We start from the raw sequence: 26,758 nt of genomic DNA, 5'->3' as shown, positions 1-26,758 counted from the left end.
TAATTAGATTATATTGCATTTTAAAATGCTCATAAACAGATTGCAGTTACATTTTATGGATTACATGATAACAAATTATCACAAAATTGCAGTAAATTATTCACAATTTATTGACTCTGCCTAATTTTTTTTTTTTCTCTCTTAAAATGTTTTTTTTTTTTTTTTAATTCTATGTGTCATATCATTTAGCATTAATATCGATATATGGTATATCGATATATACCATTAACAAGGAAAGGCCATGTAATTGTGATATAAATAAATTTTCGGTCCATGCTTCTTAATTTGGGAACAAAAGCACGTCTCGGTCAATTACACAATGTATGAGAAGTTACTAAACACTACTAAACTTTGATGTTGGTTAATGGTCACACTGACATGAGGGTAAACAAATAAAGTATTACAAAGGTAAAAATTACTATTAATTTTACATTTTAATTAATAGCTTTTCCTTAACTCATAAAACCCTTGCAGTTCTTTAACTTACCCCAGTTTGGGAAACCCCGGAGTAATGAAATGGCAAAAGCTAGGTATAAAAGTAATCTAAAAGTAGTCAGAGTACGTTACCTAAAATGAGTAATCTAGATTATATTACTGTCCGACTCTGTTCCTGGTTTTGTGTGTTTTGCTCCCCATGTGCCTTCCTTACCCTTATTTGGTCCTTCCTGTTCCTGTCCCCAAGAATTAAAAGAATAAAGACTTTTGATGGTAATCCCCTTGGTTTCCGCGCTCCTTTTTCTCCTCTCCGCCACAGTAGGCGAGCCATGACAATTACTGACCACAATTTTCATCATGGAATTTGTAATCAGTAACAGACTACAATTTTTAAGTAATCTACCCAGCAGCCTAGTATGCTATAGTAGCATATAGTATTAAAAATAGCATATTTGATAAAAATAATAATAATATTGATGCACAGCAATTGTTCATTTTACTAATACTTTTTTTTTTTTTGAGGGATAATAATACTGGATTTCATACATGACAACTCTCAGAATAGATAATGAATGATTATAGTTGGTTTCAGTCATCTTTCAAAATAGTAAAAGCTAGGACAGGAAGGGATTAAGGGATAATGAGAGCACAGAAGAATTGTCAGCGAGAACACACTATTTATGCCACAAAACAGCATAGAATAAAACATGATTATGAGTGATTTGGGATGCACCTTCTGTTAATGCATTTGGTCTTAGCGGACTAGATTACTATGCATGCTACTGCCAATAGATAGACACACTTCTGTGAGCTTGTAAGATTTGCTGCTGCTGCATGAATGGGCATACATAAATCCTGTAACAGATCTAGACAGGTGGAACTGGGGGAGGTGGAGGATTTCAGAGGAACTCTGATAGATCTGCTGCAGGACCAGTTTACAGCAAACACTGAAGCAGACTATTTAAATCTCAAGAAAGCAAGCTCAATGGCTGCAGAATCAGCACAGGCCAATCAGCTTGTGCTGTGTAGTAAATTGCAGATTGCATGTAAAGGACCTATCAGTTAGCAGTGTTGGGAAAAGTTACTTTTAAAAGTAATGCATTACAATATTGTGTTACACTCTAAAAAAGTAACTAAGTTAGTTACTTTTTATGGAAAGTAATGTTACGTTACTTTTGAGTTACATTTTAAATCTGGGCAGGGCTTGCTTGTTTGTTTTTAATATAAAAAAAAAAAAGTTACTTTACAAATGTAAAAGCCCCTTCACACCAAAAGTGAAATGAATACACCTTAGGCTGAAGGAAATGTAAATTCATGTCTATACAGTAGAGGGCGAAGCTCAAACAAATTGCATGAAGAATATGACGCAGGAGAAGAAAGTTCAACACTATTCAGCAATAACAAAATTGAAACACAAATGTGTCATTTTTGCTTAGTATGGTTGAATTGGATCATCGAAGGTCAGTAGCAAAGACACTGGTTAATAAAATGGGCTTTAATACATGAATGATATTTGTCTTATTTAACATTTAATTATTGCAGGTTTGTATAATATTCTGAGTTTGCATTTGACTGTTTTTATTCATTTTGAGGAATACTGACTCTGTTTTTGTGCAGGTGAGATGAGTAAATACATGTTCATATTTAGTCTAGAACTACAGTAACATCATGTTCACACAGCACACACAATGATTACTCCCGATTTCTCTCAACATGGCAACACGAGAACTGTCAGTCAATACATGGGGAAAAAAAGTAACTGGAGTTACTTATTTGAAAAAGTAACTCAGAGATTTCCTTCTAAATTAAAAAATAATGCGTTACTTTACTAGTTACTTAAAAAAAAATTATCTGATTACGTAACTCGCATTACTTGTAATGCGTTACCCCCAACACTGTCAGTTAGCTTTCTAGAGTTTCACGACTTAGATATTTTTTACACACAAATTAGTTTAAAAACAATAATTGGTGAATCCACTGTGCTCATTAATGGCCTAATGATTAGAGAGTTGGACCTGTAACCCAAAGGTTGCTGGTTTGAGTTTCAGGCCTGGCAGGAGATGAGTCATCACCATGACTGAGATGAGACCCTTGAGCAAGACACCGAACTCCCAAATGCTCCCCGGGCACTGCAGCAATATGGCTGCCCATTTCTCTGTGTGTGTGTTCACTACTGTGTGTGCGCGCACTTTGATGGGTTAAATGCAGAGCACAGATTCAGAGTATGGGTCACCATACTTGGCCACACATAACTTTCAAGAACCCTGGCTGCTGGAGATCCCTGCTTTTAAGTTAATATTTAGGCCTATAAATCAAAGCCACTAGAAAGCAAGCCTGCGACCTTTAGCCATTCTGGCAGTACACTTCCGTTCTGGCAGTACAGAAAAGAAAGGAGACCAGATGCCGTTTTTTTTTTTTTTTTGAATGGATGTCAATGGAGGAGAGGCTTCACTAAAGCCCTATTCGCACGGGATTAGTATTACCTGGTGACCTCCAATCATTTGTAATAATTGCGGAAGTTGTCTGTGATCTTAATCCCGTGCGAATCGGCCATGTCTGTAATTTGTAAAGTAAAAATTCCCCCGCAAATTACCTACCATATTTCGCCGAACACCGAGGTCCTGTGATAATATTAGTCCCGTGCGAATCGGCATCTCTGTGATTCGGCCAGCATTTGGGGGGTCACATATCATTTTTCGAGGTTTTTGTTTGCTATGCGCCTTTTTATCCATCTTTCGCGAAGAATGGAGCTGCGTTGGAGTGTTTGATAGTATTTTGGGTGCTGTCATCATATCACTACACCATACAATTTGCAGAAAGAGAAAGCTGAAAAGGTTTTGAGGTTAATGTGTTACAAATAAATCAAGCATAAAGCTTGAGATATTATTTTAACCTGGTGAAATGTAAATGACACAGCGCACGAAACTATATTAGTTTCTTTCTTTTTTTTTTAATCCATCTAACCGGACCATAGAACGGGACTCTTAAAGCCCTGACATCGTATGCGGGAGACAAGTCAGTAAATTCGAGTAAAATCACAGGCTTCGCTTATCCCGTGCGAACGCAACACACGAAATTCAGATATTTCAAAAGGTATAAACACACAGCACTGAGGTATACACTGAAAACCCTAATAAGTTGACTGAACTAAACTGATTGAGTAAACTCGTTGCCTCAATTTAATTGAGTAATGGAGTTTCCCAAAACTTGCATATATAAGTTCATTAAATTTGGTGGTTTTGTAGACTATACTTATATCGTTAAGTTCACCAAACTTGGCGCTTATTTAATGTACTTAAACGATTATGTTCACTTAACTTGGTATTAATTTCCAAGTGTACTTATATATTTAAGTTAACTCAACTTGGAAATGTAACTGAAACTGTTGAATGATGTTCTTATTTTTGACTGCAAGCTTTGTGCACACCAAACTGAAATAAAACAATGAACAGCATATTTAATCTTTGACTTTTTATTGACAAAATGTCACAATATTAATGCAAATACAGTAAACACTATACTGTAATGGAAATGGGTCACAGCCACACTGTAAAGGTGGTAACAAAATTAACTAGTGCAGTACATCAATTGTACAAATCTATGCACATATATACTTCACTCAAGTATCACAATTATGTTAATGTAAACATAACTATTACATTTGACCGTTTAAGCTTTGTGCAAACATAGCGAACTAAAATAAAACATAGAAAACATTCATCATGCTGGATGAAATCAAACGTGTTGGCGAGTGATTTTGGGTAATTCAGGTCTAGTGTGTAAATCAGACCGAAGAGAAGACAGATTGCCTGTAGGAGGTCCTGCATTTTGTCCATCACCACTTGGCCTTCGAGAATTATTCCAATCGAAGGAGTCAAATGCAAAGAGTTGGGAGGCTGAAGATCAGCGTCCTCAAATAAGATCCCCACCGGCACATCAAGGATAGTGTTGCGATGATCAGACATCTAGTGAAAAAAACAGGTATAAATATAGTATTGTGATCAGGAATCAAAGGTTTATCATCAATGCATGATTATCAGAATGCGCACTAATTTTATTAAAAAAACAAATCACTAACCCTAATCCAACATTATATTGACATGTATACATTTGAATTTATGTAAATGTAGATGCTTCCTGCAAAGAATTTGGTATACACTTTTTAAAGTATACATTATAAATGAGGTTTATTATTTTGAAGACTTGTGCAAAAGAGTTGGCCACATTTGTATATTAAAGGAATACTTCACCCAAAAATAACATTATCGTTTGAAACATGATAGTCATTGTGTAGGCATGGAAAAGGTACAGTTTTTGTATGACCACCATGTTTCAAACGATAATGTTTGAGAAGTTCCCCTCTTTTTGCAGAGTCAAAAATACAATACTTACATATCCACATCTCCTTGTCTCATGTCACCTGTAACAGAAAAAGTTGAGAATATTAAGTTTAACAAAGTCAGTGCAAAAACAAAGAAAATTACATTATATTTAAGATGGTAATCTTACAATGTTATCCAAAATAAACCTAATATCATACCATCACAAATCCATATCGTTAACGTTACTTGATGGCTAACGTTACGCTGGCAAAGTTTGACCGGGGAATATTGTAATTATGGCTGCGTTGTCTTTTATTATAGAAACGTACCACAATGATTTAAATAAACATATTTCAATCTTAAAAAAATCACACAATATAACTTTAAATCTACATAATTTTACTTACCGAACATAGCACAAGAAGAAAAACTTCCTTCTTAAAATGTGGTGTCAGCAACTTTTTGCTACCCCTGCTGAGTGCTCAGACCCATGTGCAAACCAAATATCATTACCCCACTGTGCTTTCCAAAAACTAACGTCATTGGGAGTTGAATGAACTTCTTGAAAAAAACAAAAGTCAGACTTCCGCTGCTTAGCAAATAAAAACAAAGCCTTACGTTTAACATTTAACCTCAAACCCCTGGCATTAAGAGTAATTAACGAAAATGACATAAGGATATATGAATTAAAAGAATAAACAATGAATAGAAGGAACAGGAACAACTTGAAATATTCCATTCCCAAGGAGAATAAGTGAACAATGTAATTATTAACCCAGCCGTAAACCTATGAGAATTACTTCAAACAATATTCAGTAATTCTTAGGCATCAGATGAAAAGAACTTACAAGAGCAACAGGTTTGAAAAAGGTGCTCATACATCATGAGACCGCCAAGTCCACATCTTCAGGGTGGTGGATGCACGGCTTTCCCATCAACAAACGCTTGCCCTCCGATAAAGAACGCTCTCTTTCCTTCCTTTCTAGCAGCTTCCACCAATGGCCAGTTTCATCCTTAGCATCCTGTCTGCCTGAGTCAAATTAAAAATAAGTACATTTATTCCCATTATGGTCAATAATTGTAATTGAAGCCATTTGTTGTCTGATAAAAAAAGAAAAAAGACCTTGCACTTAAAGGTTGAACACAGTATTAGAATTTTACAGTCAAGAAGACTACATTTGTGAAAATGACCTATTTTTTTTAAAGGATTAATCATGATTTTGAGCTCACAACACTTGAAATCTTAAGTTTATGCATTTTGAAGGTAAATAAGTTAAATTAACTCATGTTTTTAAGTGACAGGGCCAAAATGCAAAATTTTAAGTAATGTTTAGTCAACATTACTTGATTGTTTAAGTAAAGACAACATTAGGGTTTACAGTGTGCAGAAAGAGAAAGCTGAAAAGGTTTTTAAGTCGGTAAATTCGAGTAAAATCACAGGCTTCGCTTATCCCGTGCGAATGCACCACACGAAATTCAGATGTGGGGGGGTAATTTCAAAATCACACAAGGCCCCCAGATAATAATCCCGTGCGAATAGGGTTTATGCCGAATAAACAGCTTTTTATGGGAAACGGCTTGTCATTTAATGAATCGACAGCCCATCGGCTTATCTTCAACGTCTTACACTAAACAATACTTTAGGATTGAACTATTTTCACTATTTTTATTCAGTTTACGGCACTTCTCATTCATTCCTATGGTATCCGTAAACGGCGATTGTGTGTCGCACAACTCTGACTGAAATTCAATGACGTCAAGGCTGTAATGTGATTGGTTGGCACACGTGATCCAAGTTAGCCGTTACTCTTTCTCCAATAGTAAGTAATACAGACCCTCTCATCTCCTAGTAAGATGATCTCTGTATAACTTTGATTTATCATGTGTCCTTAGCTGACGCGGAGCCCAGTGCGAGGTAGGGAGCGGGGCCCCCTCGGTTCGTTCGTGATCGCGGTATTGGGGGTGGCACTGGGGGTTGCGCAGGGCCCTCAAAGCTCAGGGCACAGTGCGACTGCACCAGTTGCACCACTCAAAGGATGGCCCTGCATGTGACTATATGATACCATGGTACAATGATGGAATCAATTGGTAGTATCATGGGAATTTGATCACAGGAAAACGACAAACAAACAAAAAAATATTGTATTGCCATGGTATACTGTAGGCTTATATATAGCCTTAGCAATGTTACATTCATATCAACTACCATATAGCTAGTATTATGGTTCTATGGCATAGGCCTATTTAAAGAGTGGTACTACATGAACGATCCACACCCAAATACATGGCAAAAGTCTATAGGAATATGCTGTTTTGTTAGTGATATCTTTAAGTGTTTCAGTTTAATGAATCCTTTTTGAATAGCAAAATCATATTCAAGGCTGGTTTAAGATGAGGTTTTTCAGCAGGCTATAAAATGAGGTCACGACTATTTATGCATGCAATGACAATAAAACAATTACATCTGGTATTCGCGATCGAAGCTCGACTGATGATCGATTATGAGCGCGTTTCGCGGTCATCCAGTAAGCGGCAGTAGCTCCTCCGCATGAGATGTGTGTGTTGATTTCGCCTCTGTAGTGCGCCTGAGCTTGTGCTGTGTATTAATAGGCGTCTGCATGTGAGCGGAGCCTTTTACTCGTGCGCACGGCGAGTCTCTTGAAGATCTGTTCATGCGGTAGGGTCAGAACATCATGGAGGTGCTGGATGTCCTAAATCTGGGCGAAATTGCCCAGTATTTCTCGAAAATGGCAATGTTTCCAGTTTTTGATGTCGCTTATTATATCGTGTCAATACTCTACCTCAAATATGAACCAGGTAAGTAGAATTGTTCCTTAGGGATAACAGAAGAATATTGCACTTGAGCTTTATTTGGGTCAAATTTAAATGACGGGGTTTTATTTATTTATTATTCTTTGCATTTGCGCGTGGATCAATGCATTTAACACTGCGTTAAATATGAAATAATTCATTCTCAAGCCATACAATAATTATTATTGTTTTCAATAAGTTATGTAATTTAGTTCATTTTCACATGGCATTGTGTTTGCAATAGTAGCCTATGCAGAACAGTCCTATAGCCTACGTGCGTATTTTAATATTTTATTAATGTCTCTACGTAGCCTATCATTCAGCATTTTCTTTATTTTTTGGGGTGGGACGAGTTGTCCCCCTCTTGAAGACCCTCCTCGAAACACGATAGAGTGCGTGCACATTCCACTGCGAGTCTCTTTGCAATAAATAGAAACGCCCTAAATAGACAGCAGCAGAGGAAAGGACAAAACGAAGCCCATAAATTTGTTAAGCAAATTTATGTAGGACTTGCTTCCATTTAACGAGTCACATTTGAAACATGTCCAAGTGGTATTTCAGAATTATTGCATTGCATTGTGACAATAGTTTCCTGACAACTAAGCACACTTTCTCTCCGAAATTTTAATTTCTGTAATAAATCTGGACGCTTTGGACTTTGTAATTTCTATTATTCTCAGTGATGATTCTCTACCTGACACTATATAATCCTACTTTAAAATTTATTATTATTAGTAGTAGTAGTATTTATTTATTTATTTTTATGTATTTTTTTCGTAGGCCTAAATCACCTTTTATTGTTGTAATGATAATTATAATGATAATTTTGTTATGCTAAAAAGGAGCTTTTTTGACATTAAAATGATGAGAATGAATTATTTGCATTACATTTATGATCATGAAATATTTTGGCATTGTGGCAATGAGAATGAGATTTTATTTTATTTACTTTTATTATTATTATTATTATTATTATTATTATGTTGGCATTACGGTAATGAAATGACTTGCTTGGCAATGTAATGCATGAATTGGGGGTCAAATGTTCTTATTATAAGTTTGTAACAATACAAAATAAAAAAAGAAATATCAGCAACATTAACTTAATGCCAAATTTGAATGTATTTCTTTTGTTTTGACGTGAATGAAATATAAATTAGTCCATTAGTGGTCATTCAGTATTACAGATTTAAGCGGTTTTATTTTTACATGCTTTCCGACCTGTCCGATGAGAACAGTATATGAGTTGATGCTGTCACTTAAAATGGCATCAGGCTTTCAGATATACCAGGGCACTGATATATAACTATTCATGCCATTATACCATTATACCATTCACAAACTTGTGATAAAGCATATTGATTTTGAAGAATGTGATATAAATATCCACCACTTCATCCAAACATTAGCCAGTTGCTGGCTGCAGTTCATCCTGTCAGCTGTTTGTGAGGGTTGGAGGTTGTGGTGTGAAACAGGCCTGCAGTTTGAGACGAACGAAAAGCTTTAGGCTTAGTTTATTTTTAGGCCACATTTGAGAGGATCGTTTTTCATTTAAAATGCCTGTTGGGTGCATAACGACCCAAGCTACATCTGTTCTGTAAGATTTATTCATCCCTGGAGATTTGTGGACCTCTAGATATACAACATCTCTTAGTGGAGTCAGAAATCATGTGGTCCTCCTAACACTGCTTTAGAGTGTTTTTGATGTTCACTGTAAAAAAATGTGTGTGTGCGTGTGTGTATATATATATATATATATATATATATATATATATATACACAATTTTAATGGTAAAAGTAAATGCTGTTGTAAAACTTAATTTAATGGCATATTCCCTTACTACTGTATATATTGTGAAAAACTGATCTAATAGGGCGTTTCATGTAATTTTACAGTAAAATACTGTTAAATGTACTGCTTAGTTCTCGTCATTTACAGTAAAAAAAAAAAAAATTCCCAGAATTCTCTGTAACTATGTTACTTCTTAGTTTTTGTCTTATCTGTTATGTACATTAGGGTTATGTTACATTTTATGTTGTTAATGTTTATTGAATTATTTTAGTGTCGTGTGTTACTGTAATGGTGATTTGTGTTTCTGTATGACACTGTGTGCATTTCCTTTATTAGTATTTACCTCAGCTTGTAGAAAAACTTGTGATGAACTTCGATTCCTCATGTGGCTTTCTCTTCACTGGGTTTTTAAAGGTGGCTGTCAGTATATTATAAAGTTCAATCTGAAAACGTAAAATGTTAGTACCGTATTTTTATAGTAAAATGTGGTATGAATTAATGTAAATGTCAAATTCTGGAAACTACAGCTGCCGTTTTTTTCCCCCCACCCTCCAAAAAAGTATCATAAGCATACATTAGAAAAGTTGTGGTCAAATGATCAGTCAAGTCTTTTCAATTAAATATTTCAATATTTCATCCAATTTTTAGGTTTAGTTAACTGCTCAGTGGCGAGGAATATTTTCAGTAAATAACAATGTAAACTGTGGTCTGTTCACACAAAGCTTGGTAAACAAGTCATGAGGACCACTTTTATGAAGTTTCTCTTTTTGTATTGCAAGAACTGAATTTCCAAATTTAAATTATAATCATGGGACATTCAGATTTTTGGAACTCGTTGTGTATTATTAAATGTATACTTGTAAAGGTTAAGTGTTTAAAGTGAAGGTGTTCTGTGTTGGTCTGTGTTAATCAGGTGCTGTGGAAGTGTCCCGTAAAAGCCCAGTGGCCTCATGGCTTTGTGCAATGCTCTACTGCTTTGGAAGCTACATACTAGCAGACATCATGCTTGGTGTGTCTCCCATTGACTATTTCCATAACAACAGTCACATCCTCCTGGCTTCAGCTGTGTGGTGAGGATCTTTAAATGGTTCAGTGCTTGTACACTTTGCATATGACACTGAAGTCACTTCAAAGATCACTTTAAGATAAATCTGGATATAAAATCAGAAAATTCTATTTTTGTTTGTAACATGATAATTTCAACAGTTTTTCTTGCACCATATAATCAGTTCATAACATGATAATTTTATTATAATTTCATAACTCATTGTAATAAGTTATCTTATAGTATTAAATCACAATGTGTATAGTTTTGTTTATTATATATACTATATATATATATAAGTGGTAGAGCATTGCGTTAGCAGCGCAAAAGGTCGTGGGTTCGATTCCCAGGGAACACACATACTGGTAAAAAAATGTATAGCCTGAATGCACTGAAAGTCGCTTTGGATAAAAGCGTCTGCTAAATGCATAAATTATTATTATTATACGCACATGTGACAGCACATCAGTTGGTATTCTATATTAATGTGGTAAGTTTATACCACATTGTTTATACAACCATAAACAACTAAACTCTTTGTGTTACATCCCTAAATAACAACTTTGTTCATATCTTGATCTGAATACGTCCGATATTTCTACATTTACCACATGTGTCTTAATTGCTTACACATACAAGTAACAAAGCAGTTCTACAGACAAATAGCAGCTCATAGTTTACTAGTACCTTTATTAAATCCTCTTCTTCCAGACAAACTTGTGTGAGTATCTATTATTGTATCTTTTTATCAGAATGTTTTTTTTCTTCTCTTTTTTCAGGTACCTGATTTTCTTCTGCCCTCTTAACCTGTTTTACAAATGTGTGGCATTTCTGCCTGTGAAACTTGTGCTAGTTGCAATGAAAGAAGTGGTCCGCACACGTAAAATCGCTGCTGGAGTTCATCACGCTCACCATGCGTATCACCACGGCTGGCTGATCATGGTCATCACTGGTTATGTTAAGGGTAAGTATCTTATATTTCCAGAGGGATTTATTTTAGGGGTCATGTAACGCTTTCATAAGACCCTTTAAAACTCTTGCTCGGGAGACCTGCACCGCTCTGCTGATTGTCTCTGTTAAAACTCACAGGGTCAGGGGTCGCTCTCATGTCCAATTTCGAGCAGCTGTTGCGAGGAGTCTGGAAGCCAGAGACCAATGAAGTTCTCAACATGTCATTGTGAGTGGAAAACCTTTACACAGAAGCAGCATTTTGGAGAGCCATGTCTTGTCCACTGACATTTTGTAGAGACCATTGGGACAGCTGCATAAACATAGCTATGTTAAGATTGTCTTAAGAACTAGTTTGACCAACAGTTAGCCAAGAGGTAATCGGTCTTACTTTTCTGATTCAAACTGGGCCAATTTACCTTTTTGTAACTGACTTTGAAAAAATAAATAAAGTTTGAAAAATCGTCAGTTTAAATTCCAAAAAGAACAAAAACCATCTTAAAATAGCATTAAGTAGTCCATATGACTCAAGTGTTTCATTCAAAGTCTTCTGAAGCTGTTCATGTTTTAGACTAATGACTTTTATAAATGTTTAGAATGTGATTCTTGTATTTTTCAGCCCTACCAAGGCCAGTCTGTATGGAGCCATTCTGTTCACCCTTCAGGAGGCTCACTTGCTCCCTGTGTCTAAAAGCATGCTCATCTGCCTCTTTACACTCTTCATGGCCTCAACCAAGGTAATAATACGCTTGCTTAAGAGTTCTTTCAGCTCATTTAATACGTTGAAATATAAGGGAGAGTGTAAATATCAGAAAACACAAATGTAACTCAGTATTCAAAGTCAATATAAAAATCAAAGACACCATGAAGCATTAAGATCCCTCATCATCTGTCCACAACAATTATGATGACTTTTTGCCAATCTGAATTCGTTCATTGACTGAATGCCCATAAATTGTCAAGGCAAATGTTCAGCAAATTTCCATGATACTTAACATCAAGTAAGCCCTGCTTTGCAAAATTAGCTCTCTTTCAGAGGGAAAGTTTGCCAAGATACGTGGTCAGTAGTTTTATCTCAAAGAATCTCAAAAAATAACTCTATATGGACAGAAGTATTGGGACACACTTCTTAAATGACTGAATTTAGGTGTTTCAGTATAGGATGCAATGCCACAGGTGTATAAAATGAAGCACCTAGCATGCAGGCTGCATTTACAATCATCTGTAAATACACTCTAAAAAATGCTGGGTTAAAATCAACCCAATTTGGGTTATTTGGCAACCCAGTGCTGGGTAAATATTGGACAGAACACATGCTGGCTTATTTGACTCAGCTGGTTGGGTTAAATGTTTTTACCCAACATGCTGGGTTGTTCTATTTAAGTCAACTACTGTTCGTAATTGTCTGTGTATTTAGAATGCAATGTCATAGTGGTGTAATGGTCAGAGGTCCAAATACTCCATATAGTCCATATAGTGCATCCCAAAAATTGAAGATAAACATAGAACATTTTTCAATATAAATTGAAATGCCCATTATACACTCTAAAAATTGCTGGGTTAAATACAACCCAGTGCTGGGTAAAATATGGACACCCAGCGCTGGGTTGTATTTAACCCAGCATTTTTTAGAGTGTAAAAACCATGGTAAAATCTCAAGGAAACCATAGTCTTCCGGGATTGTTTTTGTCGTTTGCAGTACTTCGTTGTTATTCAGTATCATTGGTTTATTGCGTGACTGTAAAACAGTAAGCCTTGGAAGTGTTGCCACCTTGTGGACAAACTTACTAGTGCAAAAAAATAAAAAATAAATAAAAACTCAAGGTGCATGTGCGAACTCAGCATATGGGCGATTCAAACAAAAAAAAAAAAATAAATAAAAAAAATAAAAATCACACTGCACGCTAACAGTATGTGCGTACTGGGCTGATGATGAAATCTGCGGCACTCAGACCATAAACTGCAGTATACTTTTGGCTTTAGCAGCCCAATAGCAGTGGCCAATAACAATGCCCATTTTGACTTTTTGCACAAGCAATCAAAACTAAACTAGTCAGTAAAAGGTAATAGCCGAGACATTTCCAAGTTCATTACTCAAGAATATTTACTATTCTTTATACAGGCGTTTATGACGGCCCGTCACTCTCACGGATCACCCTTCGCCCTCATCGAGTCTTGGCTGTGCCACCTGCTATTCGGTTCACCCCTTGGTATTGAAGATGCCCATGATCACCACCACTCCGCACCAGCCGCTGCCTCTGCGCCCCTCTCGCCCGCCAAAACCAAGGAGGAACTGGGTGAAGGAACCCGCAAGAGGAAGCCCAAGAAAGCAGAGTAGAGTTACAAAACAAAATCATCAACCCATCCTGTGATATGACAGAGCGGCCCGGCTCTGCTTGAGAAAGGAGGGAATTTTATCTTAAACCAATGCAAGTTTCTCTTTCAGTGGTGCTTTTAATGACAGACATGCCATATAGGGACTCTGTAAATAGCTTCCCCTCTCTTTACCAACATCTGTCTTTATTTTTCGTAATGTTTTCCATCATTCAAGCCCCATTCTCCCCATGCATCTGATGATGTGCAGTGTGTCATGAACAGGTGAATGAACGAAAGGCAGTGTGATGAGAACCTGCTTCTATCCGTTTGAGTTCATACTTCACTGAAGGGTCCATCCAAATAACTTGAGGAGACTCGTCGTCCACCGCTGGTTGACCCGACTTCCACAGAACACTGCTGCTTTTTAAATCCAGTTGAATTGGGGAAGTAAAAACAATATATTTTCCAAAAAAAAAAAAATAAATAATAAATTATTTTTCAGCCAAAATCAGTTGTTTCAAATTCTTCCAAATGTTGTGTCTTCAGTGATAGAGAGAAAAAATAGCCTTCTATTCAAAAAAAAATAAATAATAATTTTGTTCACTTACTGACTTAAATTCACGGATAAATCCACACTGTGAATAAATAGTAAGTTTATTTGAATGTTATGCATCTCTGCAGTGAAAACGTATATTTTTCATTTGAAAAAAAAAAAAAAAAAAAGTAAACTTTCCTCAAACTGGTTTTAAATAATATAGGTGAATAAAGTCAACCTACCATCAAGGTGGACATCACTTCCAAAAGAGAGTAATTTTGATCAATACCACAACAGAATTGTTTCACACCCATTTGTAAATGTTGTGGAAACTGAATAAATTAAAAATAAATGATTAAATAAGTTCAAAAGTGTCATTTGTTCCAATTCTTAAGAAACGAATTTAAAGCTGTACACAATATTGGCATAGTTTGTCATCGTTTTTTTTTTTTGTCCTGACATCTGATAAGAGTTTTCATATTAAAATATTAATCAAAAACGAAACCTTCTCACCTCGCCAGCAGATGGCATCAGACCCCCAGAGTCAAATAATGGTTGTTTACAGCGTTTCAGGATATCATTCAAAGCTTTACACAGAGATTTATTCACTCTTCTTCCTGTACGCTATGATTTCTCACCAGTCAAAGCTTTTATAGATAGATAGATGCAGAAGTCTTCAACCGGTGTAGCAGAGTCAGCCGGTCGGCGGTTGGCGACACTGGGTTGTGACTGAGGCCAAGATGGACGGAAGTGGAGTAGAGTCCGGAAGTGATCTGGATTTGGAGGATGTAGATGGCGGGGGAAATGAAAGAAACAAAAGTAGGCTGCAGTTACTGTGGAATAACAGAAACAGTTGAACATGTGCTCTTACATTGTGAGGCATATAATAGACAAAGAAAGCAACTTGTTGAAAAACTAAGAGATATGGAAATCAATGACATTTCAGTTATGAATATATTTCAGAATGCACAGAAACATCTAAGGGTTTATGGTTTTCTTCTAAAATATCTGAGAGATACAGATTTGATTAGAAGAATTTAGTTTTTTTTATTTTATTTATTTATTTATTTTTATTATATTAGTAGTATGTAATATGTTCGTTCATCGAGGCCTCACACTCCATCCCAGTAGGTGGCGGAAATGCACCTTAAGCTGGTTTGCCAACCGCCATTAAACACAAAAGAAGAAGAAGAAGAAGTAGTCTTCAACCAATCGCGGGCTCCACTGAGGATCATGTGACCGGAGCAGGAAGCGTGAGTGAGCGGTTATTATAGGCTCTTTGAATCGTTATACACGCGGTGTTTCTGACTGACCGAGAGGAAAATGGCACCTACAGGTAAGAAATACGTGCTACGCTAAACTTCAAAAGCATGCATTGTACCACCAGAATATAAGAACCTTAACATAACTGTCTGCCTTTTAAACGAAGCCAAAGTAGTGCCGCTGTTGTGTTGTGGCTCGTTAGCGCAGTGAGCTAGTAATGGGTGGGTCAGCTGGTGCCGCTAAAAGCTCCGGTTCCGACCACGAAAACACACCAGACTGCGGCTTTTGTCCCACACTGACAGGGCCTAAGTTTACAGTGCAAGAGATTTGTTAATCATGATTTCTCTGTTTGCAAAAACATTTCTTATGTGTTCTGACGCGGCTTCTGTCTTTATAATGGTTTAGGGTCAGCCTAATTAAATGCGACATGTTTCCGTGGAGCATGGTTAGCTGGTTAACCTTTAAGCTCTAGGTTTAATTAGCAAACTCATCACACGCCCTCAACAATATCACTCATAATGACCGAATCGAGCAGATATCCATGTTCAGTTGGCGCTAAAGAGATGGCAATAAATCTTATTTAACCTAACTTGTATAAGTTATGTGCATTTAATATGCATGTGTGTATATGTAGAGAAAATATCTTATTACAATTACAAAATTATATATTTTTTAAATATTTTAAGTTGAAATTCTTGTTTAAAACAAATGAAATAATTGATTTGAAGTTAATAATAAAAAAAAGCCATCGAGTTTCACACAGGAGTCGACACACTTTTATATATCGTCGTTCATTCTGAATACACTGTATAACCAGGTGGTAGAACAATTATAAGCCTAAAAGCATGATTAGTTGATGGATATGTTGTTTTAGGAATAATAAATGATATGCATAGAAACAGGTTCTATATGTAAATCACATTTAAGTTCACACTGTTATAATATTCAGTGTAAGCAATGTTGTTTTTGAATGTTCAGGTGAAGTAGTGTTTGGCTCTGGGGACCGGGTCTGTGATGACAACCGCTTGCTCTGGGATCTCGCTCCCGACCGGATCCAGCAGCTTACTGAAGAGCTTATTGCCAAGACCAAAAAGGTGTATGACATGGTCTGTGCGCTGGACGTGTCCAGTGTCAGCTATGAGAACACCCTGAAGGCCCTCGCTGACGTAGAAGTGGAGTACACAGGTAGAAATCAACACTATAGATTAGGCCTGGGCAATAAAACGGTATCGATATTTATCGACGTTACACCTTTGATAACGGTAGAAAAATTTTTCGATATAGCGCACTATATAGGCACGCGCTATTAGTGACGCAGACCGCACACACAAACACGAACACATGCTGAATTGAGTGCTGTGCCTGCCTGTGATTAGGAGATTGTGAATAAAGAATGAATATTAGATGAATTTAAAATAAACATTTGCATTTGAATTTGAGTGCGTCAGGGAGCGTCATCAGTGGTGCGCGAGATGCGGTGATGATGTAAGTGACGTTGCATTTTAATGTTTTTATAGTCTAGCCCACGAGACGCGCCGCTGCTGCGTTATTCATTCAGTATATTAGAGAAATATGCTCAATGCATTGAAGATCTTGATTAGGTTAAAGGGGTCATATGATGCGATTTCAAGTTTTCCTTTCTCTTTGGAGTGTTACAAGCTGATTGTGCATAGATAAGATCCCTGAAGTTGCAAAGACTATACAGTATTTGAAAAATAATGTGTTTTTTGAACATTAAAGCATGTCAACATATTCTGTTACACCAAATACACAAATTATGATCTTTAAAATAGCATCATATGACCCCTTTAAAACTGAAACCAAGCCATTCACACAGAATGCATATTCAGCGCATTTTTTTAGACGGACTAGATAATTGTTTATGCAATTTACGAAATTATATTTGATTTTTATGAGTTAATTTAGACGTAATGCACGTTTTTTTTTTAATAGAGTTCCTTCCTTGTGTTGACCATTTTTAATGCGCTACATTATTTTGCTCATTGCGCCCTCCTGTGGCCTCGGGAGACAAGCCAAAAGTTTCCTTTAGACCTAATTAATCTGCATATAAAACATTAGAAATGAGATATTTGTTTAATTTTTATTTTGTGTTTGATTGTTAAAACAAAAAATATTTGTTGTTTGTCTCAATAAATTGGGTTAATTTAAAAATACAGTTGTTACATTTAAAAAAAAAATTCTGTTGCTCTTTGTTTTAAAAAAGGTTATAAAAAATGTCAATAATTATCGATACCGAACGATATGAAACATTATATCGTTGATTAATTTTTTTTAGCTATATCGCCCAGCCCTACTATAGATACATTATAAATACAGTTTAATAATCTAAATGTTGCTGAAAAACCTGTCATCTGATTATGTAAAAGGCCTTTTAACCTAATTCTAAAAATGCCCCCCTTCAGGTTCACACGTTTTTATTTGCTTTAATATCTTTACAGATTTTTAATTTTTTTTATTTGTAGTATTTTTAAATGAACCCTTACTGGACTGAAGCATTTTAGGTTTACTTGGATTATCCATACATTATTTAAAAAGTAAAGGGTTAGTATCAAATGTGATACATAAGGCTTTTGACGAATGTTTATTTGTATCTTTCAATCCATAGGCGTAACTTGCGGGTGGGACATGTCCCCACCACTTTTTGCCAGGGTCGATAAACATCAAACGGCAAACGAAACTGAAAGCATAATGAAACCGCGCTACTCATTTGAACTGCGCAGCGCTTCGAGTGTAGAGTCTTTATACTCGCCGCGTCAGCAGGGGTGCGAAGCTGCAAGCAGCAAAAATGTAGCTAAAGTAAAGTAAAAGACCACTTCTTAAACCAGAGAAGGGGAACATGTTGGTATTCTTGTGGGGGGAAAAAACAAAACATGCAAGCACTGTCAAGCACAGCAAGTTTAGTTTTACTTTTCTTTTTGTTTTGTTTTCATTTTGAAAAGCGTATCTTTGCTGTTTACCTCATGTTATGCTATGGAGGCTCTCTCTCTCTCTTTTTTTACATTTTTTCTAAACGTTCTGTAATATATTAGTCATTATGTAGCCTAAAACAGCGTGTAGGCCTATGCCATGCCTCATCTTATTCGTTTTTGTTATTAACGTTTTGTAAGCTAGTTTGTCATTGAATCTTACTGTTTTATTGTTGTTGTGCATTTTAATTAAAAATAATTAATCGATCTTTTTTTTTTTAGTCTTAAAAGGTGAAAGGTGTGTGGATGTAAGCAAAACAGCCAATTATATTTTATTGTAAAACCTGACAAGATCGTGAAATCGAAAGTGAAAGCATCCGAAGCCCGGCTTATAACTATAAACTACGATAAAACAAGCAAAAATTAAGTTTGTCCAACTCTAAACCCAGTCCCCAAGTAAATTAGGTTATTAAATAAAAAACTAGCAAAACGAGTTGCGCGGTGTCCCCACCACTTTTCAAAGCAAAGTTACGCCACTGTTTCAATCATCACTGAGGTGTTTCTTTTCTTATTCTCTCCATATTCTCCTATGTGATACTATATGATCCATAAAAACTTGATTTATTAAATCTGATATAAAAAAAGACACATGCAAACAGTTTATACCATTTCATGTTTAACAATAATAATGTTTTATATAATAATTAAATAATTAGTAGAATTTAATTGTAATTTAATTTATAATTAAATATAATTGGTATTTATCAAATAATTAATTAATTTTAAAATTCAATTATGGTAAAGATGTTGTACACAAAGTGATTTATCTCTTGTGCGTCAATTAAAAAAAAAAAAAGTTACACAAGTCCTTAAAGGGACAAAAATGTCTGTCAAAATAAAATGAAGCTTTCAAAGAGAGAAATTGTTTTTCCAAAACCAGTCCGATCATAACTACCAAAAATTTATTTATTTTTTGGATTTTAATCCTTTAAATGCCAATTTGTTTACATAATGGCACTATTGTTTTTTAAATGGAAAAAATATATATTTTCCATATACTAAATGCCTAGAAGTTTATTATTATTATTATTATTATTATTATTACAGTCTTAGATAATTAAATGATTACAAACAGTAATAATTTTGATGCATTATTTTTTTATATGGTGTCAGAATAAAAAAAGTTTCTTAGCACACACATAAACCACACTGATATCCATACCAATACTCCCACATAATTATATTACATAATTTCAATGCAGTTGGCCTTTTTTTAGCAGAAGCAGAAAATGTATGCTCTGTGCGTTAACAGCCAAAATGTTCAAATAGATAAAAATGTCCCTAAGGTTTAAATATGATGTAACACTTATTTTACAAAATATTTTCTGATTTTTAAATAATAAAATAAATTAATTAATAACACAATATTTCTGTTAATCAGCTAAGTGTTTTTTTGTTTTTGAATGACTTTTTATCCTTAAAGTTCAGTCCAGGGGTGACATTTGCAAAGAAACATACCAGATCTATCTATCTATCTATCTGTCTGTCTGTCTGTCTGTCTGTCTATCTAAAAAAAACAGTCTGAGTGTGCAGGAAAACTGTGTGTAGTGGTATACGCCATTCAGCACTTTTTGCATAATGACCAGCTCGTGTGTTCCTCTGCGCATCACCATTGTTCAGGTGTTGAATTAACAAAAATTAAAATATGCCCCTTTCTATTCTTTTATTTTATATTTGTTCAATAGATATAATGTTGAATTAATATGCATAGAATCTCTTGAGGACCTGCTGATTAAATTCAAGTATCAAAAACAACCGATAGTGTTTTCAGAAACTTTTGTTCTTTTTGCAGTTCAGCGGAACATGCTGGATTTCCCTCAGCATGTGTCCCCCTGTAAGGACGTCCGCACGGCCAGCACTGAAGCCGATAAGGAGCTGTCAGAGTTTGATGTGGAGATGAGTATGAGAGAGGATGTTTATCAGAGAATCGTGGCTCTGGAGGTGAGCAGGGAGCAAGCACTAACACATCTCTCTCAGGAACTAAACATTAGTATCTTGCAGGGACAGAACTGAGGTCTGAGACAGCTGAGAAATCCTGCTAACTGACTTAACCAAATAAGTCGCACATTAGCGTGTTGTTCCACCAACTTGTGCATGAAGTTTTGCTACGTATTTATATGCAAACAATTAAAGATGTAAGTCAGAACACCTTTTGTAAACACCTCATTTTTTTGAAGCAACTGCATTTTTATTTTATTATGTCTTGTCATTTTTAATGAATTTATAAATAAATAAAAATAATAATTATGTACTTTTTAACAGGAGAAGCTCTCAGATGAGAGTTTAACCCCTGAGGCCAAGCGTTACATGGAGAGACTCATTAAGCTTGGCAAAAGAAACGGCCTCCATCTTTCCAAAGATACGCAGGAGGTCAGATATTAAGATCTTCCTTCCAGTTTGCTGTGGAGCAGTAACACAAACGCTTTCTTCTAGCCTGTAACAGAGTTTTATATTCCCTGTAACAGGAGATCAAAAAGATCAAGAAAAAAATGAGCACTCTGTGTATCGATTTCAACAAACACCTGAATGAAGATACAACTTACCTCCATTTCTCTCGTGAGGAACTCGGTGGGTGGACAGAATACTTTCTTTTCAGAGAGACACTTGGTGCTTGCATGAACAATTATTTTTTTCTTCTCTTACATGTAGTCTTGAAAATAAGATATTTTATAGATATAAATCATAAGTTAAGATATAAATGTAAATGCTTTTATTAGGGGGGCTTCCTGAGGATTTCCTTAACTCTCTGGAGAAGGATGACTCGGGAAAACTGAAGCTCACTCTGAAGTATCCTCATTACTTCCCCACCATGAAGAAATGCTTCGTCCCAGAGACACGGAAGACATTAGAGGAGGCTTTCAACTCGCGCTGCAAAGAGGTCGGACATCCCAGAAATCACCTGTAACCAGAACTAGAATGCTACTCAATAACACTATGCTTTAAAATAATTGCAGTGAATCATTTTCATAATGCTACTGTAATGATTCTCCTGACAGGAGAACTCTGCTATCCTGAAGGAGCTTGTAGAATTGCGCTCTCAGAAGAGCAGCCTGCTGGGCTTCAGCACTCATGCTGACTTTGTGCTTGAGATGAACATGGCCAAGACCTCCAAGACGGTTGCAACTTTCCTTGGTAATGATTGGTGTCTTTACATGGAAATAGACAAGAATCTCACATATATAATTGAACAAAGTTGAGACTGGAGCTGAAACTCTTAAAATGCTGTAATAGTGTGTAAAAGCAAGCATTTGAGAAAATCTTTTATTTTATTTAATGGAAATTATGCTTGTTTTAAGCAATGATGCATTCAGTTGATCAAAAGTGACTGTGAAGATAATATACAGTATCTCACAGAAGTGAGTACACTCCTCACATTTTTGTAAATATTTTATTATATCTTTTCATGTGACAACACTGAAGAAATTACACTTTGCTACAATGTAAAGTAGTGAGTGTACAGCTTGTATAACAGTGTAAATTTGCTGTCCCCTCAAAATAACTCAACACACAGCCATTAATGTCTAAACCGCTGGCCACAAAAGTGAGTACACCCCTAAGTGAAAATGTCAAACAAGAGTGTGTGTGTGTGTGAGAACATGATGTTATGTGTGTCACCAGGAGAGCGCACGAGCGCTGAATGGTTTAAACACTGGCAAGAATTAAAAAGAAATGCAATTTATAAACATTAGTAATGGTGCGACACTGCCTCGATTGTGCAAGTGACAATTCCTGTGTCAACTGTGCAGAGTGCAACTCGCTTATAGTGCAGACGCGATGTGATTTGAAGCCATTTGTGCATTTTGAGAGAGTAAGAAAGAGAGCGCCCGGTGATTCACTCACGCTGTTTGTGAAATTGTCTCACAGAAAGTTTTCAACTTACTTTAGAAGTTATTTAATGCAGAAATATGAATTGTACCTCCCCTTCAGCATTATAATTATATCACCCGCACCGGACAGAGACTGAGACAGTGCCGCTGCATGTCGTGCCAAACCTCTCACGGCAGGTGCATCATCAGCTTGAGATCGGCCTTTATAGTGACCGCCAATCAAACATCCCAAAGCAATTATCGGCTGATAGTGATCGGTAGCCAATCAATCTGAGCACCCCTACTTAAAAAGGTCTTAAATTTGAGCTTAAAATCTTGCAGCAACCCTGTTCTCTGTTGAATTTAGTAATTTAGTACATCTTTGTCTAACCCTTTGTCTTTCCATTATCTCCTGCACACTGTAGAGGATCTGGCCCATAAACTGAAGCCCCTGGGTGAGCAGGAGAGGGCTGTGATTTTGAAGCTGAAGGAACAGGAGAGCCAGAAGAGGAATCTGCCCTTCACTGGAGAACTCCACGCCTGGGACACGCGCTACTACATGACCCAGGTGGAGGAGACCCAGTATGCAGTGGATCAGAACCAACTGAAGGAGTATTTCCCAATGGAGGTGGTAACCAAGGGCCTACTGGACATCTATCAGGAGCTGCTCAATCTCACCTTCCAGCAGGTGGAGGGCGCACCTGTCTGGCACGATGATGTTACGCTGTACTGCGTTAAAGACCGCACCTCCGGCCAGGTCGTGGGCCAGTTTTATCTGGATCTTTTCCCCAGGTAAGCACACATACTTGTATTTTACAGAATTTTTTTTCTGGTGATTATGCGGGGGGTTCTGGATGTTTTTCTCAAATTGGGATCCAGGGACCGGAATCACGAAAACATTCTTAGAATGCTTTTTTTTTTTATTTTATTTTTTGCTATCCTCTTATTTTTGTATTTAATAAAAAGGTTAAGAATATGTTGTATTTTTGTATTTTTAATACTTCCTAAAGAATGTTCTTGTCTTTTAAGATAAGAGACAAACCTTAAATCCCCAAAGGTAAGCTGTTTAATGAATTTAATGGATGGTTTAAATTAGCGCCCGACCGATATGGGTTTTTTGGGGGGAGATGCCAATACTGATATTAGGGAGTTTAAAAAAAAAGACTGATATTGATATATCGGCCGATATTCTTTGTGTAGGCTATATCATAGTACAGTATAGTCAAAAGTTAGGACACACTTCCCATTCATGTATCCAAACATTTGACTGGTACTGTATATAGAATACATTATATACATAAACAGAATATATATACATAAACACATTTTTTGCAGTGATAACTTAAATGTGGTGATCAAACACCTATAATGATGTGACAAACATAGGGCTATGTAATGGAGGCAGGGTATTTAACAATTTAACTTTATTATTCAAAATGAGTCTGACATCAGTGCACTTAACAGTAAAGATCACTTATTATAAATAACTTAAACACAAATAGAACAAAATATATACCGTATATAACTTGAATTAAGAAAATTAACAAGGCAACTGTATAGGGCAAGCAAGCTACTGCCAAACCAACAGGGGCAGGTTTATGCAGGAAGCACAGCTTTTCCAAATGTAAACATCTAAAATAAATGAATAAAGATAATGAATAATATTTTTTCACAAATTCTGTGTTGTGTATTTTCTGGTAATCAAATGAACATGCAGAACATGAGGATTCGTATTTAAATAGTCTTTTTGCAATTTAATATTCACAGACACTAGTCTGTATGATGTGAACCGGGTCTTCAGGAAGCAGAAATCTAAGAAAGCTTCAGGCCCAGATGGTGTTTCTGCTGCCTGTTTAAAAGTCTGCGGTGACAAACTGGCCCCCATCTTCACACAGATTGCGCCATTACAGCTCGTACCTGCTAAAAAAACATCTGTTTTAGTTCTGATTATCATATTTATCGCGCTGAAATCATGCTTTTTAAACCATATTAGTTTAAACTGATATATGGTTTTCTGAGTGCACACATCCGAAGCACACGGACAGAAAGCGGCTGCCACAGCATGTGAGTACTAAACTAAGGTCTCTTTCACACACAAGTTTAGTTAAAAACACACGAGTTACAAAAACAGTCCGTAATGTCTGTGGAGGTTTTAGATCTGTGTAGCAGCAGCAATTTACAATAAATAAATCAATAAATCCACTGCTTTCTTGTTTCCTCTGAGGCTGGGACTCTAAATAGTGTTCTGTGGTCGTCTGTGCAGCCAAAGGCAGAACAGTTAGCATGTTTTCCTCAAACTTTCGCCATGGCATTAGAGCTGGTACATCGGCGCCGGGGGTGGAAACTTACAGATTAAGAAGCGGCAATATTATGAGATCCCTTTGCAACGTCACTAGGGGAGCAAAATCAGACGCGCTTGTTTTTTCAGACGCTTGCAGAAAAAAGCTTACCAAAACAAAGTTACTGGGTTAATCTTTTTCACATTTCCTTGGTTGGTAGATGCAGCGGGGACCTGATTATAGCACTTAAAACCTGGAAAAGTCAGATTTTCATGATATGTCACCTTTAAAGGTTTACTCCACCCCAAAATGAAAATTTTGTCATTAATCTCTTACCCTTATGTCGTTCCAAACCCTTAAAAGCTTTGTTCGTCTTCGGAACACAATTTAAGATATTTTGGATGACAACCAGGAGGCTTGTGACTGTCCCATTGACTGCCAAGTAAATAACACTGTCAAGGCCCAGAAAAGTATGAAAGACATCCTCAAAATAGTCCATCTGCCATCAGTGGTTAAATCTGAATTTTATGAAGCGACAAGAACACTTTTTGTGCGCAAAGGAAACAAAATATCGACTTTATTCAACTTTTTCTTCTCCTCCGTGACACTTCCTGCAAGCGGGTTCATGAGTTCACGAGCAGACCATGACGCATGCGTGCAGCGAAAACACGCCTCAGACGAGCGTGCCTCAGATCACGCACGACTAGGGTTGGGTATCGTTTGAATTTTATCGATTCCGATTCTGCTTATCGATTTCGATTATGTTCGATTCCAATGTGATTAAATAATGATATCTAACATTTATCGTGTCTCTTTTTTTGCTAACCATTTATTGTAGCCGAATACCATGAACAAAAATCAACAGGCTACATAAAAGCTTGGACTCTTTAAGAGCTGTTTGTGTGCAAAATAGAACTGCATGATTCTGGATAAATTGAGTTTCTTTTTTTTCCCCAATGGAAGTTGTGGTTCTCTCCTGATTCTGAAGAAAAAACATTAGAGAACTAAACAAAATCACATGGAATTTATGAATCAATGATTAAATGACTCACTCAAGAAGTACTTTTTTCATTACTGGATGAATCAGCGTTGTTGAACGAATCTCTTGTATGATTCAAAGACTAAGAATACCATGAACAAAAATCAACAGGCTACTTGACTCTTTTGACTCTTTAAGAGCTGTTTGTGTGCAAAATAGAACTGCATGATTCTGGATAAATTGAGTTTCTTTTTTTTCCCCAATGGAAGTTGTGGTTCTCTCCTGATTCTGAAGAAAAAACATTAGAGAACTAAACAAAATCACATGGAATTTATGAATCAATGATTAAATGACTCACTCAAGAAGTACTTTTTTCATTACTGGATGAATCAGCGTTGTTGAACGAATCTCTTGTATGATTCAAAGACTAATAAATTTTAACAGCCCCTTTTCGCCACCTATTGGCGTAACAATGTAATCGATAAATCTTCATTTGAAGTGTCAAATTACTTTCAAAAGGTGATTTACTCTATTTTAATCGCTACCATACACATCATACACAGTTTATATCTGAACTATAAACTTTTATCCCAGTACTTATGTGATTTTGAATGTTTGTAACACAGAAATAATGATACTGTGTGGCTGAAAAGGACAGACAGCTGCTCTCTTTAGGTCAATGGCAGTGCGAACGCAGATTTAAATGTTCAAATCACACTGGTGTGATCGTACTCTGCACGGACGAACCAAGTGATCTCAACATTGATCGCACATGTCAAAGTTTGAGGAATGAAAGACGAATCATTGTAATTTAGGAATAGAATCACGTTGGTGTTTGAATCGTGTTCGCGACACCTCTCTTGCAACATTTAGCTACTTGACCTTAAGTATCCGATTCTGGAATCGGAATCGATTTTCGATTCCCAACCCTACGCACGAAGCATGCGCCGTGACCTGCTAACATAGAGGCCAGCGTGCGTCTCCTCTGTGTGTGAACACAGCGCCTTCCGGGTTCTTTGTCTGTATGCGAAGTCGATATTTTGTTTTCTTTGCGCACTAAAAGTGTTCTCGTCGCTTCATAAAATTCAGATTGAACCACTAATGCCAGATGGACTATTTTGACCATGTCTTTCATACCTTTCTGGGCCTTGACAGTGTTATTTACTTGGCAGTCAATGGGACAGTCACAAGCCTCCTGGTTGTCATCCAAAATATCTTAAATTGTGTTCCGAAGACGAAC

The 26,758-nt window shown here is 36.4% G+C and overlaps 1 protein-coding gene and 1 pseudogene across 1 annotated transcript; both read left to right on the top strand.

The window, feature by feature from the left end:
• The first annotated feature begins 7,339 nt into the window (after positions 1–7,339).
• On the top strand, positions 7,340–13,715 carry LOC107702305 (trimeric intracellular cation channel type A). The gene is made up of 6 exons (XM_016504930.1): positions 7,340–7,574; positions 10,274–10,430; positions 11,185–11,369; positions 11,495–11,582; positions 11,973–12,090; positions 13,476–13,715. Exons 1-6 carry the CDS (start codon positions 7,451–7,453, stop codon positions 13,689–13,691), a joined length of 888 nt encoding a protein of 295 aa, XP_016360416.1. The 5' UTR covers positions 7,340–7,450; the 3' UTR covers positions 13,692–13,715.
• Positions 13,716–15,388: 1,673 nt separating this feature from the next.
• The window catches only part of LOC107703954 (thimet oligopeptidase-like), a 20,890-nt pseudogene continuing 9,520 nt past the window's right edge, over positions 15,389–26,758 (top strand).

This window comes from Sinocyclocheilus anshuiensis, unplaced genomic scaffold (assembly GCF_001515605.1).
Source record: "Sinocyclocheilus anshuiensis isolate Anshui unplaced genomic scaffold, SAMN03320099.WGS_v1.1 scaffold37, whole genome shotgun sequence".
NCBI lineage: Eukaryota > Metazoa > Chordata > Actinopteri > Cypriniformes > Cyprinidae > Sinocyclocheilus > Sinocyclocheilus anshuiensis.
This window is presented reverse-complemented; position numbering and strand designations above follow the sequence as displayed.